General features: G+C 47.1%; 1 protein-coding gene across 11 annotated transcripts in view; it reads right to left on the reverse strand.

Annotated features, from left to right (window-relative positions):
* Window positions 1–958: 958 nt before the first annotated feature.
* Window positions 959–12,715, reverse strand: part of TCF12 (transcription factor 12) — a 144,863-nt gene continuing 133,106 nt past the window's right edge. For 7 of the 11 annotated variants that reach the window (XM_067471198.1, XM_067471196.1, XM_067471194.1 and 4 more), the window contains 5 exons: window positions 8,593–8,707; window positions 8,353–8,503; window positions 6,765–6,997; window positions 2,997–3,150; window positions 959–1,044 (listed from right to left, as the gene is read on the reverse strand). In XM_067471198.1, coding sequence (XP_067327299.1) covers window positions 3,008–3,150; window positions 6,765–6,997; window positions 8,353–8,503; window positions 8,593–8,707 — 642 coding nt within the window. In that variant the 3' untranslated portion in view covers window positions 959–1,044; window positions 2,997–3,007. The remainder of the gene's footprint in view (window positions 1,045–2,996; window positions 3,151–6,764; window positions 6,998–8,352; window positions 8,504–8,592; window positions 8,708–12,715) is intronic. The other 4 variants (XM_067471197.1, XM_067471199.1, XM_067471193.1 and 1 more) reach the window with 1 other exon arrangement.

The following is a 12,715-nucleotide window of genomic DNA, read 5'->3' on the forward strand; positions in this document are numbered from 1 at the left end:
GTTCTTTCGGAAGGCGGCAGGATTTCTCCCAGGGAAAGAAGAGAGAGAAGCAGAGGAGAGAGGAAAGGCATGGGTGGCCCCTTCCCACTCCTCTCCTCCAATGGAAGACTGTGAATGGAAGGGCACAATGGGGGGGGGAGGGTGTCAGGGGCAAAGCGCCCTTCTCTCTTCCTCCCCCCCTCTCTTCTCAATCCAAAGGGGGGGGGGGCTAGGGTCCTCACCCCAAAGAAGGTTTGAACCAGACTGCTGGCGGCACATAAGGATGAAGCGTCTGTCTTGCATTTCAACACATTTTGTGCTTTCTGTGGGGCTGAGGAGGCTTTTCCTGACCCGGAGGAGGGGACTGTGGAGACATTAAGACCCCCCCCCCCAATGCCCCCCCAATGCTCAGATACTTTGCCCACCGCTTGCATGGAAAAGATCTGTCTGTAACCCGGGGACCCTGGGCACCGTGGGGGCTGATCTGCCTCAAGGAACGGGGGGCAGAGGACGGCCCTCGTGTCCGGCTCCCCTGGTTTCCTTTAAGACACTCTTTCGAGAGATACTCTCCGGAAGGAGAAGAAGGGTCAACGGTGGGCATGGCTTTCCTCCCAAGGTGCCCTTTTGGAGGTCGGCCGGCCCACCATCGTGGCGGCTGACCCGCCCCCCCATTGGCTCTTCATAGGCAGACCTCTACAAATAAATAAGAATTTGCAGTTACAATGCGTTTGTCAATTCGGTTTAGGCACAAGGCAACTTCCACGGAAAGTGGAGAGGAGGAGAGCAACAAGTCTTGGATTGATTGTGCGGGAGCAGCGGGCCTCGGCTTGGGAGAGGAAGAGGAAGAGGAGGAGGAGGAGGAGGAAGAGGCGCACGCTCGGGGCGGAAAGAGGTGCCGGCACCAGCCTCGTGGCTCCTTTCACCGTGGCGGAGGGTGGCGTCGGGGCCTCATGTTCCTCCTCTTGCCGGTCGGGGCGCCGTCGTCTTCGTTGAGGGGGGTTTCCAGTCTGTGTCCTGTGCAGAAAGGGTCCTTCGCCTGGGCCTCCTCCCCGTCAATCTGGAATTCTGGGGAGACAACGTGAAAAGGGTTAGCATGACCCACGGCCGCCAGCAAGGAGGGAGGCATCACACCAGGTAGGCCGAGTGTAAAGAAGCGTAATATTACTGCCACCAATTTATATTGTAAGGAGGGAGGGAGAGACTATTACTTTATTTTAAGAAAAACCTCTTTACTCTTATAATGATTCAGTTTCTTCTTTCATATTAGCTGAGACTTTCTGTGTGCTGTTTAACCTTTGTACAGGCCCCGAGACACACTTCTGTATAACGAAGTAACACAGTTTATTTATAACTTCTGGCTCCAACGCTTGAGGTTACATTTGTGATTTGTTGCAATCTTGAGGCTTACAGTCAGTATAATATGCTTGGTTTACTTTTCTGAAGTAGACTTTCAATGTTTCACATTCACAAACATGTTACTTGCTTTACACACTCTTGACTGTATGTTGTGTTTCCTCATCCGCTTCCCTCTGCGGTCAGTGGTTCCCTTGATGTCTGGCAAGAACACTTTCCCTCTGTCTTGACTCTCGTGGCTTCTTCTCAGTTGTCTTGCAGCTCTTCTGATGTCTAAGGCGGAGTCTCCATTGGCCTGGAGAGCCCAGTTGAGGGGGTTCCGTCCATCTTGGAGGAGGTGGGCTTCGCAGATTCTTCTTGCACGGTCTGCCAAGGCTTGAATGGGGCTTCTTTTTGGACTTGGGTGATGGTTGGAGTTTTGATGCAGATCTCTATCTGTGTGTGTGTGTTTTCTGTAAACGATGTGACCCAATAGTTGATCTGGTTTGCGGATGACGAGGACATCTAGGAAAGGCCGTCTTCCTCCATTTTCTTTTTCCATGGTGAACTGGATGTTTGGGTGGATGCTGTGCAGATGGCCCAGGAACCTGTTGAGTTCTTCTTCTCCATGGCTCCAAAGGGTGAAAGTGTCATCCACATCTGTGAACCATATGGTGGGCTTATCGTCAGGAGAGAATGCCTCTAGACCAGCGGTTCTCAACCTGGGGGTCGCGACTCCCTGGGGGGTCGTTGGGCCATTTTTGGGGGGTCGCGAAGGTGCCTTGGATGGCCCCGCCTCCTACAAAATGGCTGCCGACCCCCTGTGCCAGCCAAAAAGCTAGCACTCCTGATCGGCTCCTCCTCAGCCTTTCTGCCCCACCCCCGCGCCTTTCCCAGCTGAGAAGGGTGCAGGAGGGAGGCAGAAAGATGTTGGTCATTGGGGTTCTGTTGGTCATTGGGGTTCTGTTCGCCATGTTTGTTCGAGGTCTATAATTTGTGGGGGTCTCAATGGTCTGTGGAAGTCAGAGCTGAATCTGTTGAAGGTACTACAAATCCCATCATCCATTGTCCATACTCCCCAAGCATATTGCTTTTGTGATCAATCACTATGCTTTAATTATGTTAAATTTGTAACAATGAAAATAATCTTGCATATCAGATATTTCCACTATGCATCATAAGAGTAGCAAAATTACCGTTATGAAGTAGCAACAAAAATATGGTTGGGGGTCACCATAACATGAGGAACGTTATATAGGGGTCACGGCATTAGAAAGGTTGAGAACCACTGCTCTAGACCATGGCCATATAGCCCGAAAAAACCTATAACAACCCAGTGATTCCAGCCATGAAAGCCTTCGACAATACAATACAATACAATACAATGCAACACCAATACAATAAATATTGGTGTTTAAAGACTGAAGTAGCCTCCGTTGCTGAAAATCTCAAGCTTCCAAAAAGAAAGACCCCAGCGGTCCGCCCAGACAAAGAGAGAAGCACATCTTAGTTTAGTTTTATAGGGTCTGGGTGTAACGGCACAAAGACCATTATTGCGAGGAGAGATGGATTCCAAGTCACACAAGTCAGTGCCATTACTTTGAACGGGAGGTTTGTGGCCCCGAGGCAGCCGTAGGAGACGTGGAAAGGAAGACGGACGGGAGCCGAAGGAGCCCTTGACTTACCTGGCTGGTGCTCACATGTGACCCATAGGGTTTGTAGTTTCACTAAGGCCAGGGTGGCTTCCTGGGTGCGGAGGCGGGGGCTCTGCCGATACGGCAGACACCTTCTCTTCTTCCCTTCTCTTAAGGCAGGCTGCTTTGGGGTTGAGGTTCCTCTCTGCGGAAAGAAAGGAAGGAAAGGAATGCGTCATGAGGAAAAGACGACTCTGGGGAAGATTGTCTGGTTTGCCCACCCTGGAATATGCAACATATCAGTGTCCTTCTTTAGGGGTCCCTTTCAAATCCATGATACTACATCTGTGTGTGTGTGTGAACCATATATATCTATCTCTATCTCTGGCTGGATGGCTCTTTGTCAGGAGGGCTTTGATTATGTTTTTTTGCCCTGGTGAAGGGAGTTGGACTGGATGGCCTTAAGTATTTTCTATTGGTCATGGGGGTTCTGTGTGGGAAGTTTGCCCCAAATCTGTCATCAGTGGGGTTCAGAATTCTCTTTGATTGTAGGTGAACTATAAATCCCAGTAACTACAATTCCCAAATGTCGAGGTCTATTTTCCCCCCAAACTCCACCTGTGTTCCTATTTGGGCATATGGAATATTCGTGCCAAGTTCGATCCAGATCCATCATTGTTTGAGTCCACAGTGCTCTCTGGATGTAGGTGAACTACAATTCCCAAACTCAAGGTCAATGCCCACCAAATCCTTCTAGTGTTTTCTGTTGGTCATGGGAGTCCTGTGTGCCACATTTGGTTCAATTCCATCATTGGTGGAGTTCAGAATGCTCTTTGATTGTAGGTGAACTATAAATCCCAGTAACTACAACTCCAAAATGTCAAGGTCTATCCCCCTCCCCCCATACTCCACCTGTGTTCCTATTTGGGAATATGGAATATTCGTGCCAAGTTTGGTTCGGATCCATCATTGTTTGAGCCCACAGAGCTCTCTGGGTCTTGGTGAACTACAACTCAAACTCAAAGTCAATGCCCATCGATGCCCATGTTGGTCACGGGAGTCCTTTTGTCCATGTTTGGTCCAATTCCATCGTTGGTGGAGTTCAGAATGATCTTTGATTGTAGGTTAACTATAAATAGCAGCAACTACAACTCCCAATTAACAAAATGAATTTTTGAGTGATGGTCACTCGTTGTCCTGATACATGTATTGTGCAAATTGACACAACTTTGGTGTCAATTCGCCCAGTGGTTTTTGAGTTATGTTAGCTGCACAAATGAACATTATTTTTTTATTTATATAGATACACAGAGAGAGAGGGGGGGGGAGGACATACACACACATATATATATACACACACACACACACCCTCAATTCCCCTTGATTCTGTCCCTTCTGGTCCTCCTTCCCGCCCCCCCCCCCCCTCACTGATGGGCAAACCGGGTGAAAATGAGGCTCCGGCTGCCGGCATGAAAGCAAGAGCGCACGGGTGAGACGTTGAGCTACGATTCCAGCCGTTGAGCAGATATTGATGTTGACACTTTCCGCATTTCCAAGACATTGAGATGCCCTCCCTGGAAGAGCACCAGCTGAGGAGGAGAATGGGGGGGGGGGGGGCAAGGCGCGGGGCACAGCTGGGTCCAGCCAGGAGCCCAAGGGGGGAGGAGGAGGAGGAGGAGGAAGAAGAAGAAGCAGCGTGTGTGCAAGTGTGTGTGCGTAAAGGGGGTGAGAGAACTTTCCAAGGTTGAGGGTGGATGGGGTGCTGCTGGTGTGCAGGAAGAGGCTGCTTCAGGGGGCAGATAGTGACACATCCCCCCCCCCCCCCTCCGCTTCCAAATCAAACAAGGCTCATAAGGAGACATGACAGAATGCACGCTGGGTACCAAACTGCTTCTGGTCGGGGCTCAGAACTCTGGGGTCGACGGAAGCACGGTGCTCAGACCAAAGGCTTCTGACCCATTTGCTACCCACCTTCAAATTCAAATAGAATAGGTTCTTGTGGGTTTTTTCGGGCTATAGAGCCATGTTCTAGAGGCATTTCTCCTGAAATGCTGGACCACACCAACAACCACCATGTCAGGCTACACAGAGAAGCCATTGAAATCCACAAGCATGTGGACAATTTCAACAGAAAGGAGGAAACCATGAAAATGAACGAAATCTGGCTACCAGTATTAAAAAACTCTAAAATTATAACAGCAAAACAACAGAGAGGAAAAAACCAGGCACAGATTAACACCTCCCAGCAACAGATTTTCCCAGGCTCAGGCAGGCCTTCAAATGCTAATCAAGGTGGTCAGTTGAGACATTCCCACCTGTCTCCAACAGACAAGAGTCCTTTGTCCCACCCTGGTCATTCCACAGATCTATAAACCCTTTTTCCTAGTTCCAACAGACCTCACTACCTCTGAGGATGCTTGCCATAGCTGCAGGCGAAACGTCAGGAGAAATGTCTCTAGAACATGGCTCTATAGCCCGAAAAAACCCACAAGAACCTAGTGATTCCAGCCATGAAAGCCTTCGACAATACATCAAATATAATAATTAAATGTGTTAATTGGCTCTGGTTTTTATGCAACAGCTATTTCAATTTTCTCCACAATAGGTAATTCGTTAATATTATGATAATGCGCCTAACCTTACTGCATGTATATAAACCGTGAATATTTACTAAATTTTAGTTAAATTATATTGCCAATAGTTTAGACATGATAAATATTTATTTAATTAGTCTATTGTTTATGTTTGTGCAGCAAGAAACTCTATTAGTAGGCCGAATGCAGTTGAAAAGTCTGAAAGTTGAAATGTTGCTTTAATTGTGACTTTAGTTTATATCCTGTTTGCTTCTCTTGACTTTCCTTTTGTCTTCAAGGCAAGGATTCCCTCTTGCAATGCTCCAGAAGGAGTCTGACAGCATGGACGGAGTCCATTGGCCTTGGTATCTTTTTTCCATAGGGCTTTATTGACACACGTGCGAGGAGGCATCACGACAGTCAAAAGAATGATGTAAAACGATGTGTAACAAGACTGTCTCCGTCTTCAACTGACTGACCCTGACCGTTCAAAAGTCTGGCCTTATAGAGGGCTTTCTGGCTTTTGCACACGGCACTCATACTGCGTCATCAAACTTTCTAGAGTATTCTAGAATCTTCCATAGTGTAAGTCGCAACATGCATTTTTTCAACCATACGTGATCACGTGATTGCTTATATCATAAAAACTAGAGCCATTATACATTTTTAAATGTCATTTTTGTTTTCAGCACCCCAAAATCATAAAAGAACAACTATTTCCAGGCCCGCAACTTTTTCTCCGTTGAACAGTGTTATAGGTGAACAATAAATCCCAGCAACTACAACTCCCAAATAGCTGTAAATCGCCTGGAGCATTCTCGGATGGAGGGCGATTAATAAATAATTAAATGATGATGATGATGATGATGATGATGATGATGATGATGATGATGAAAATCAATCCCCCCCCCCCCCAACCCCACTAGAATTTACATTGTGGTTATATTGGGTATTTGTGCCCAGTTTGGTCCAGTGAATGAAAATGCATCCTGCATATCTGATATTTACATTATGATTTATAACAGTAGGAAAATGACTGTGACGAAGTCGCAACAAAAGCAATGTTATGGTTGGGGGTCACCACCACAGGAGGGGCTGTATTAAGGGGCCGTGGCATTAGGAAGGTGGAGAACCACTGGTCTGCAGGATTTCAGAGGTGCAGGACAGACACCCCCTCCTCTTTGAATGGGGCCCAAAGGCAGCCCCCTCCCCTCCATCCCCCCAGAGGCCCCTCTCCCTGGCTCACCCCGGACTTGCTGCTCGAGGCTGAGGATGACGGCCACGGCCTGGTGCAGGATGAGCAGCTTGGTCTGGGGCTTCTCGCTCTTCAGGTGCAGCTGGCACATCCGGCCCAGCTCCTTGAACGCCTCGTTGATGTCTCGCACCCGGAGGCGCTCCCGGGCGTTGTTGGCCATCCGCCGCTCCCGCTCCCGCTCCAGCTTCTGCTCCGGGTTCAGGTCCTCGTCTTCGTTGGTGCTACTGTGGAAAGAGGAGCATGGCGCGCACATTGGGGAAATGCGTTTGGATCCTGTTGTGTTCTATCTCTCTGTTTGAACCCTGTGGTCCATTGACTCAAGCTGTACTTCAAATAATAATAATAATAATAATAATAATAATAATAATAATAATGTATTGTCGAAGGCTTTCATGGCCGGAATCACTGAGTTGTTGGACTCTTGTCTGCTGGAGCTAGGGGTGAATGTTTCAACTGACCACCTTGATTAGCATTTGATGGCCTGGCAGTGCCTAGGGCAATCTTTTGTTGAGAGGTGATTAGATGTCCACAGATATATAAATAATAATAATAATAATAATAATAATAATAATAATAATAATAATATAATAATAATAATGTATTGTCGAAGGCTTTCATGGCCGGAATCACTGAGTTGTTGGACTCTTGTCTGCTGGAGCTAGGGGTAAATGTTTCAACTGGCCACCTTCATTAGCATTTGATGGCCTGGCAGTGCCTAGGACAATCTTTTGTTAAGAGGTGATTAGATATCCACAGATATATAAATAATAATAATAATAATAATAATAATAATAATAATAATAATATAATGTATTGTTGAAGGTTTTCATGGCCGGAAGCACTGGGTTGTTGTAGGTTTTTTCGGGCTATATGGCCATGGTCTAGAGGCATTCTCTCCTGACATTTCACCTGCATCTATGGCAAGGTAGTGAGGTCTGTTGGAACTAGGAAAAAGGGTTTATATATCTGTGGAGTGATGTCCAGGGTGGGACAAAGGACTCTTGTCTGCTGGAGCTAGGGGTGAATGTTTCAACTGACCACCTTGATTAGCATTTGATAGCCTGGCAGTGCCTGGGGCAATCTTTTGTTGAGAGGTGATTAGATGTCTACAGATATATAAATAATATAATAAATATAATAATAATAATAATAATAATAATAATAATAATAATGTATTGTCGAAGGCTTTCATGGCCGGAATCACTGGGTTGTTGTAGGTTTTTTCAGGCTATATGGCCATATTCTAGAGGCATTCTCTCCTGACGTTTCGCCTGCATCTATGGCAAGCATCTAGAACATGGCCATATAGCCAGAAAAACCCTACAACAACCCAATAATAATAATAATAATAATAATAATAATAATAATAATACTTATTAGCTTGGGGGAGCCCCACAGTTTGCCGAGACCTCCCTGCTGCGTGGGAAGAAGATGGAGAAATGGTCATGCTTTCCCAATTCCACAGCTGGCCACTTTCCCCCACAGGGTCCCTGATAGAATTGGGGTGCTTGGACCCATGGCAAATGCATGGGAGGGGTCTCCTTGGCCACCCCAGGTTCCCGCTCCGCTGCCACCGTACCTCGTTCTTCCTCTGGATGAAATCTTGATATCCTTTTGGGAGGACTCGTCGTCGGACTTCATGTCGTCTGAAGAGGCCCCGTCATGCGCGCTCTCGTCTTTCTCCTTGTGCTCTGACTTGATCTCTGCAGGGCCCAAGGCAGCCGACAGCACTGAAAGCCAAGCCCGGGAGAGAGTGACCCAGCAGCCCCAGGGACCGGGTGCCCCATAGGTGGGCGGGCGGGCGGGCGTGCGGACGTACCTCTATAGCTGTCTTGCGCCTTGTGGTTCACATCCGCGTTCTGGGCCGGGAGCATGGAGGGCAGTCCCGAATGGTTGCTGGCAAGACTGACGCCATCTTCTCGGTGTGCGTTGACCTGAGGCAAAGAGAGAAGCCCATTGCGGGTCATGGTCCAGCCAAAGGCACTGGCCAAACTGGGAAAGGGTTGCTTATGATGCCTATATCATCAATTGGGAGCCCCCCTTTCTGGCACCAACCGCTGCTCTGGCCAGAGTGAAGACAGAGGGGAGAAGGAGACATCTCCATCTTGCCTTTACTAATAATATAATATAGTATATTGTATAGACCAGTGGTTCTCAACCTGGGGGTCGGGACCCCTGAAGGGGTCGCGAGGGGGTGCCAGAGGGGTCGCCAAAGACCATCACAGACAGTATTTTCTGTTGGTCATGGGAGTTCTGTGTGGGAAGTTTGGCCTGATTCCATCGTTGGTGGGCTTCAGAATGCTCTTTGGTAGTAGGTGAACTATAAGTCCCAGCAACTACAACTCCCCAATGTCATGGTCTATTTCCCCTGAACTCCTCCAGTGTTTACATTTGGGAATATTGATTATTCATGCCACGTTTAGTCCAGATACATCATTGTTTGAGTTCACAGTGCTCTCTGGATGTAGGTGAACTACAGCTTCCAAACAACAGCCCTTCCACTATTTTCTGTTGGTCATGAGAGTTAAGTCCCAGCAACTACAACTCCCCAATGTCACGGTCTATTTCCCCTGAACTTCACCAGTGTTCACATTTGGGCATATTGAGTATTCGTGCAAAGTTTGGTCCAGATCCATCATTGTTTGAGTCCACAGTGCTCTCTGCATGTAGGCGAACTACAACTCTAAAACCCAAGGTCAATGCTCACCAAACCCTTCCAGCATTTTCTGTTGGTAATGAGAGTTCTGTGTGCCAAGTTTGGTTCAAGTCCATTGTTAGTGTAGTTCAGAATGCTCTTTGAATGTAGGTGAACTATAAATCTCAGCAACTACAACTCCCCAATGTCAAGGTCTATTTCCCCTGAACTTCACCAGTGTTCACATTTGGGCATATTGAGTATTCGTGCAAAGTTTGATCCAGATCCATCATTGTTTGAGTCCACAGTGCTCTCTGCATGTAGGCGAACTACAACTCCCAAACTCAAGGTCAATGCCCACCAAACCCTTCTAGCCTTTTCTGTTGGTCATGGGTATCCTGTGTGTCACCTTTGGTTCAATTCTATCATTGGTGGAGTTCAGATTGTAGGTGAATTATAAATCCAAAGAACTACAACTCCCAAATTACAAAATCAAAAATTTTTGAGTGAAGGACATACATTGGGTTGTTAGGTGTCTTGTGTCCAAATTTGGTGTCAATTTCTCCAGTGGTTTTTGAGTTCTGTTAATCCCACGAACGAACATTACATTTTTATTTATATAGATATACGTGGGGTGACATAAAAATTTCTCTAGTGAAAGGGGTCATGAGTGGAAAAAAGTTGCTCTAAGCCATCATTGCCTGCAGCCAAGAAAATATGTCATTATACAGAGAGGCTGCGTATTTCTCAGAAGCTTTTAGAGATGTTGTGACGATGTGTAAATTTTATTCCTTTGGTTATGTGTAGTTTGGACAGTGGTTTAGGGATGGTAAGTATGGGAGATTATGTTTTGTTGGAGAGAGTGGCTTGATGGTAGCTCAGTTGCCATAGCAGCAGGGGCAGAGCCAACTGCCTCTTCATGAGGCAGCTGTGTTTTAAAAAGTCAGTCTGTGGTCGGTGAGCTACAGGAAGGGACTGATTTCTCTAGTGGGAGAAACAGGGAATTAGTCAGTACGCCAGCGAGCTACTGAGTGAACTGAATCTTTTGGTGGAGATTCAGGGAATCAATTGGTGACCAAGTGGTTGCAGAGAAGGACCCGGTACAGGGGGTTGTTGATTCTAAATTAAGAATCAAGGTTTGGCTGGGTTTAAGCCTGTTGTGCCAGCTGTGAAACCTTATGAAGTGTTTATTTATTTATTTATTTATTTACATCACTTGTATACCGCCATTCTCAGCCCTAAGGCGACTCATAGCGGTTTACAACAGTCAAGCACAAACAAAGCGAACAATCAATGCAAAAATTCAATGCAGTGTTGTTGTTCATTCGTTCAGTCGTCTCCGACTCTTCGTGACCTCATGGACCAGCTTACACCAGAGCTCCCTGTCGGCCGTTACCACCCCCAGCTCCCTCAAGGTCAGTCCAGTCCCTTCAAGGATGCCATCCATCCATCTTGCCCTTGGTCGGCCCCTCTTCCTTTTGCCTTCCACTTTCCCCAGCATAATTGTCTTCTCTAGGCTTTCCTGTCTCCTAATGATGTGGCCAAAGGACTTCAGCTTTCCCTCCAGTCTCCTTCCCTCCAGTGAGCAGCCGGGCTTTCTTTCCTGGAGGATGGACTGGTTGGATCTTCTCGCAGTCCAAGGCACTCTCAGCACTTTCCTCCAACACCACAGCTCAAAAGCATCTCTCTTCCTTGGCTCAGCCTTCCCGAAGGTCCAGCTCTCACATCCGTAGGTGACTCCAGGGAAGACCATGGCTTGGACTAGGCAATGGATCTTGGTTGCCAGTCTGATGTCTCTGCTCTTCACTATTTGATCGAGACTGGACATGGCTCTCCTCCCAAGAAGTAAGCGTCTTCTGATTTCCTGGCCACAGTCTGCGTCTGCACTCATCCTTGCACCTAGAAATACAAAGTCTGTCACGGCCTCCACGTTTTCTCCCTCTATTTCCCAGTTGTCAATCATTCTTGTTGCCATAATCTTGGTTTTTTTGACGTTTAGCTGCAACCCGGCTTTTGCGCTTTCTTCTTTCACCTTGATTAGAAGGCTCCTCAGCTCCTCCTCGCTTTCGGCCATCAGAGTGGTGTCATCTGCATATCTGAGGTTGTGAATGTTTCTTCCAGCCATTTTCACCCCAGCTTTGCATTCCTCAAGCCCCACACATCCTCGCATGATGTGTTCTGCATACAAGTTGAAAAGGTTGGGTGAGAGTATGCAGCCTTGCCGGACGCCTTTCCCAATCTTGAACCAGTCTCCTCTTCTGTGGTCAGTTCTGACTGTTGCTACTTGGTCTTTGTCCAGATTCCTCAGGAGAGAGGGAAGGGGGCTTGGGATGCCCATCCCACCAAGAACTTGCCACAATTTATTATGATCCACACAGTCCAAGGCTTTGGAAGAGTCAATGAAGCAGAAGTAGATGTTTTTCTGAAACTCCCTGCCTTTCTCCATTATCCAGCGGATATTGGCAATCTGGTCTCTCATTCCTCTGCCTTTTCTAAACCCAGCTTGAACATCTGGCCACTCTCGCTCCATGTACTACTGGAGTCTTCCTTGCAGGATCTTGAGCATTCCCTTCCTGGCATGATGAGAAATAAGGGCCACTGTACGGAAGTTGGAGCAGTCTTTCGCATTTCCCTTTTTTGGTATGGGGATGTAAGTTGATTTTTTCCAGTCTGATGGCCATTCTTGTGTTTTCCATATTTGCTGGCATATGGCATGCATCACCTTGACAGCATCATCTTTTAAGATTTTAAACAGTTCAGCTGGGATCCCATCGTCTCCTGCTACCTTGTTGTTAGCAATGCTTCTTAAGGCCCATTCAACCTCATCCTCAGGATGTCTGGTTCTAATTCATTCACCACACCGTCAAAACTATCCTCAATATTATTATCCTTCCTATACAGATCTTCTGTGTAGTCTCGCCATCTTCTCTTGATCTCTTCAGCTTCTGTTAGGTCCCTGCCATCTTTGTTTCTTATCATACCAATGCGGTATCAACAGGTAATTAAAAACAGATTAACGCAGAAACAAGTTAAGCAATAAACAATCATAGACAATCAATCAATTGGCGTCTCATAACTAGAATCATGATCCAAACTCGTCAGTCGTAGTTCCATTCCTAAAATTCATTGCACTTTTTATTCAAACGCCTGTTCGAATAACCAAGTCTTCACTCTTCTCCTGAATACCATCAAAGAGGGAGCCAATCTGATGTCTGTGGACAGGGCGTTCCACAGCCGAGGGGCCACCACCGAGAAGGCCCTGTCTCTCGTCCCCGCCAGCCGCGCCTGTGAGGCAGGCGGGATCGAG

Source organism: Anolis sagrei, chromosome 9 (assembly GCF_037176765.1).
Source record: "Anolis sagrei isolate rAnoSag1 chromosome 9, rAnoSag1.mat, whole genome shotgun sequence".
NCBI classification, from domain to species: domain Eukaryota; kingdom Metazoa; phylum Chordata; class Lepidosauria; order Squamata; family Dactyloidae; genus Anolis; species Anolis sagrei.